We start from the raw sequence: 5,000 nt of genomic DNA on the forward strand, positions 1-5,000 counted from the left end.
TTAATTGAATCGTTTTTTTTTATAGTTTCTATAGTTTATGTACGATTAAGCATATAATTGTGTTATAGATTGCTACTGACGATTTCCCCCTAAAAATGATGAAAACCATGACAGAGACAGGTTTGCCATTTTGAGGGCATATATAGCATAAGGTATCCTGGGAAATCCAAAACAAATAAATCATTGATCACTGTTGCATTAAACTAGTGAGACTCTGACATTCATATGTCCGAGAAAAGTACTAAGGCAGGGCCTGCTTTGCCTACGAACCCTCCGCACTGGCTGCATCGTCTATAGTTACGCCCCTGGCACACATGCACATTTTCTAACACAGCACAGGTACACTCAATTAAAGCCAATAGCAAATTAACAAAATACACCTTTTTCAACCACAAATAAGAGATACATCAGCGACTTCACGCAGAGGCTCTGGCTTAGGGGCCCCCTGAGCTCATGGGCCCCTGGGCCTGGGCCCGGTAGGCTCGTTCGGTAATCCATCCCTGGTCACATCCAGCCCCCACTTCCCACAAATCAACGGAGAGGCAGAGCGGGCTGTAAGGACAATCAAAGGTCTCCTGAAGAAATCCAGTGATCCTTACCTTGGCCTCATGGCCTACCGCGCCAGACCTCTGGCAAACGGACACAGTCCAGCAGAGCTCCTCATGGGCAGGAAGATTAGAACACCTGTCCCTGTCATCCCATCCCAGCTTAACCCAGGCTGGACAGACATGGACAATTTAAAAATAACTGAACAAACATACAGACAGAAGCAGAAACAGAACTACGACCGTCGTCACAGAGCACACGACATGCCACTCCTGCAACAAGGTGACCATGTGTGGATCAAGGACATCCTTGAGAGGGGCACCGTGGTGTCCAATGCAGGCACTCCAAGATCCTACATTGTAGAGACGCCTAGGGGCACTCTGCGAAGAAACCGATACCATATCTCTCCCACCCTTATAGCACCAGCAACACACACCAACTTACCTGAGGATGCCGCACCCGCTGCAGTGAACACACCTGTCACACCTGCAATCCCCTGTGACTTTGGGCAGCGGACACCAGTAAAAGAAAGACATGTCCCTTCCAGAGTGAGAGTACCTCCAGTGTATCTAAATGACTATGACTGTTTAAAAAAAAAAGAGATGAGACCTATAAAATGCTGTTAAAGTTAATGTTGTTAATGTTTCTTAAAGTATCAACTTCAAAAGGGTTTATGATTGAAGGTTGTACAAAAACACGAGAGATGGAATGTTGAAAGTGAACTTGTCAAATGTTTACATTGGACATGATTTCATATTTCCAGTAAGACTATTTCATAAAGGTGAAAAGGTTATGAGATTAACACAAAACAGTCTCAGTTTAAAAACCTGTTCATGCTTGAATATTTGAAGTGTTGAGTTAAACATTTAAGAGGAGTGAAAGAAAAAGAATCACTGTTTTCTTTACATGAGTTTTATTGTTTAGTCATGCATCTTCTTAGACAGCATCTTGAAATCGGAAAGGGGGGTGTAGTATTAGTTGGAAAACGCGGTAGGAGCCTTCCGTATGTACATACATTTACATTTAGTAATTTAGCAGACGCTTTTGTCCAAAGCGATGTACAAGGGAGAGAACAGTCAAGCTACGAGCAATAAAGACATAGTGTAACAATAAATACTACTTTACATAAGAAGTAGAAAAACGAAATAGAAAATAAAAAAGAAGTGCAGGAATGTAACTGCTGTAAGTGCAAGTTAAGCGCTAGTCAAGGTGCCAGTTAGGAAGAGAGGTGCTCTCTGAAGAGTTGGGTCTTCAAAAGCTTCTTAAAGGTAGAGAGGGACGCCCCTGCTCTGGTAGTACTAGGCAGTTCGTTCCACCAACGTGGAACCGTAACAGGTAGTATAGGTGGGGTTCAATAAAGGAACACAGTTCTGAAGATGCAGTCACGTCTCCCCAATATATGACTATATATCGCAAGGCCAACTGAACCATAAACACAACATCATATAAACACCAACATGTCGCATAATGTTGTAAAATTCTGTATAATTGTGAACTTTGGAACCAATGACAAACACTAACACGTCGCATTTGTACGGAAGATGTAAGCCCAAGGAATACATAGTTGAGGGCAGCACAGATTATTTAATAAAGTGTGGGAGTTACGGTTATCACTGCACTTAAGATCAGCAGCCGCAAAAACAAATTTCAGGGTGATTATATCTAGGTCGCCATAGAAGTGGAAATGATTCCAACCAAAGACATTTTGGCAGAACTCCGTTTTCCAAACGCAGCCATTAGTGAGCTTGTTGCTGCTACAATATATAAAGTAGCCATTTCCTTTTGAGTTTGAGGTACAAAGGACCATGTTTGTGTCTGAGCAGAAAAATAACCGTATTAGCCTCCATTACAGCGATCCTAGCAACGGAGTCCAAAGAACACAGCTACGAGAGGTTTTCAGGGCGGATCTAACAGGCTCTTGGCGCAGACCATTGTAGGTATTAGGGAGCACGGTGATAGATTGGCATAGTTTAATTACATCCCATAGCGATTTTTACACGTTTCTCTTATCAAGTGTTCTCTATTAGGATACCCCTCGTTGTTGGTCATAATACCGCCAGTGATGTGAACTGTAATATTGACATTCAGAAACATCGCCGAGTCCTGGCGTTGGTTTGACCGCTCCCAGAAGGCGGACACGAGTGGGCTAGATTGTGTCCGTTTCTGAGCCTGGTGACGAGCGGGAGATTCAAAATACAACCTGAATCTGGTAGGAATGACAAGTCGAAATCGGCGGAATACATCACTATAAAAGCGCTTTCTCTCGTCATGGCAGATTGGAGGAGTACAGACGAGCAACAGGTACAATTTCATTAAACTTGGGTCCCGCATTTTCTAAAGGGTGTAATGAAGGTGGTATGAGTTATTCAATAGAAATTCTACCGATCGTCAATGAAACACGCATACTTTATACCCTATGCTAGACCCTGCTCTGTTAAGCGGTTCGATAAATGGGGTTTAAAAGTGGTTGTATTGTGTCGTCTACTGCCGCTAGGTAGCCCTCTCATTCACTCGTGAAGGCCGATTTATCTTTCGTATCCGCTGTAATGAGACTCCATCTCAGATACCAGTGGGGTGCTGGCCAATATCCACCGGTGGATCGATATACTTGATCTGTCTGGGAATGATCGATATACTTTGTGGGAATGTTGTGCATTTCCTCGCAGTAGTTGTGCGTTCCTACGCTATAGCCTACATTTAGCATTACCCCCACAATCCTTGTGCGATCCCAGCACTCTTTGTCGATTTACTAACTAGCAACACCATGACATGGATCAGCTCGTATAATTGTACTTTGAACTTGGCATTAAATATGCGGATATCATTTTACTGCTTAATGACAAGCATGGCTATGTAGTAAGCGAAAGTTAACTTAAATGAATACTTAGAATGAGTAAAAGCATTACAGCGATGTGCATGGTGGAGAGAGAGAGAGAGAGGGAGGGAGGCAATAGTCTCATCTCGAAATGACCACGGCTGGAGGAGGTGGGGTGCGATACGGTCTGATCTAAGGAGTATTATAGGGTTAGGGCTGAGATAAGGTCTGATCTAACGAGTATTATACAGGGAAGCGAGGAGGTCTCTCGACACGTAGCCTATGCGTAGAGAAACTAAGCCGGTCGGTCATCAATCATGACTTCCAAGATGTAGCGGAATTTGGATACATACAAACGTTTTGAATCACTGGGACAATATGTGAGTGTCATCATATTTTGTTAGCAAAATTGAATGGACAAATTAAGACATTTGCAAGGCCACATAGGATGATTTCCATTTGAAATAATAGTGACGGTGTCAAATGTTATTTTGTAACAGTCATATGAAATAATGATTTTCGGTTGCTTTCACTGAGGAATCCTCCTTTGCAACAGTTACAGCTTGGGTTAGGGTAAGGTCGTTTGTGTGTAGGCTCCTGATGTGTGTGAGCATGAGGTGCGTGTGGTAGTTTGTGTTTGGATGTTTATGCAGCGGTGGGTGTGCAGTTGACACTGGGTGTGTGTGTGTGTGTGTGTGTGTGTGTGTGTGTGTGTGTAGGCTCCTGATGTGTGTGAGCGTGAGGTGCGTGTGTGTGAGGTACGTGTGAATTTGAACCGTGTGTGTGTAGGCTCCTGATGTGTGTGTGCGTGAGGTGCGTGTCTAATTGAACAGTGTGTGTGTGTGTGTGTGTGTGTGTGTGTAGGCTCCTGATGTGTGTGAGCGTGAGGTGCGTGTCTAATTGAACAGTGTGTGTGTGTGTGTGTGTGTGTGTGTAGGCTCCTGATGTGTGTGAGCGTGAGGTGCGTGTGTGTGAGGTACGTGTGAATTTGAACCGTGTGTGTGTAGGCTCCTGATGTGTGTGTGCGTGAGGTGCGTGTCTAATTGAACAGTGTGTGTGTGTGTGTGTGTGTGTGTGTAGGCTCCTGATGTGTGTGAGCGTGAGGTGCGTGTGTATTTGAACCGTGTGTGTGTGTGTAGGCTCCTGATGTGTGTGTGTATTTGAACCGTGTGTGTGTGTGTGTGTGTGTGTGTGTAGGCTCCTGATGTGTGTGTGTATTTGAACCGTGTGTGTGTGTGTATTTGAACAGTGTGTGTGTGTGTGGTCTGTGTGTGTGTGTGTGTAGGCTCCTGATGTGTGTGTGCGTGAGGGGCGTGTGCGTGAGGCGGCCTACAGACTGCTGCAGCTCTGCACCCAGAGAGAACAGAGACTGGAGGCCGTCAAGAACATCATCACCTCCAGTGCCAGAATACACACCTACAGCACACACAGGTAACACACACACACACACACACACACACACACCTACAGCACACACAGGTAACACACACACACACACACACACACCTACAGCACACACAGGTAACACACACACACACACACACACACCTACACACCTACAGCACTTACAGGTAGCACACACACACACACACACACACACACACCTACACACCTACAGCACACACAGGTAACACACACA

The 5,000-nt window shown here is 44.7% G+C and overlaps 1 protein-coding gene across 1 annotated transcript in view; it reads left to right on the plus strand.

Moving 5' to 3' along the window:
• Positions 1 to 608: 608 nt before the first annotated feature.
• LOC105898418 (rhotekin-2-like) overlaps positions 609 to 5,000 on the plus strand; it is a 20,109-nt gene continuing 15,717 nt past the window's right edge. Inside the window, exons 1-2 of the mRNA XM_042707950.1 lie at positions 609 to 1,067; positions 4,671 to 4,792. Of these exons, the coding sequence (XP_042563884.1) occupies positions 609 to 1,067; positions 4,671 to 4,792 (581 nt within the window). The remainder of the gene's footprint in view (positions 1,068 to 4,670; positions 4,793 to 5,000) is intronic.

This window comes from Clupea harengus, chromosome 6 (assembly GCF_900700415.2).
Source record: "Clupea harengus chromosome 6, Ch_v2.0.2, whole genome shotgun sequence".
NCBI lineage: Eukaryota > Metazoa > Chordata > Actinopteri > Clupeiformes > Clupeidae > Clupea > Clupea harengus.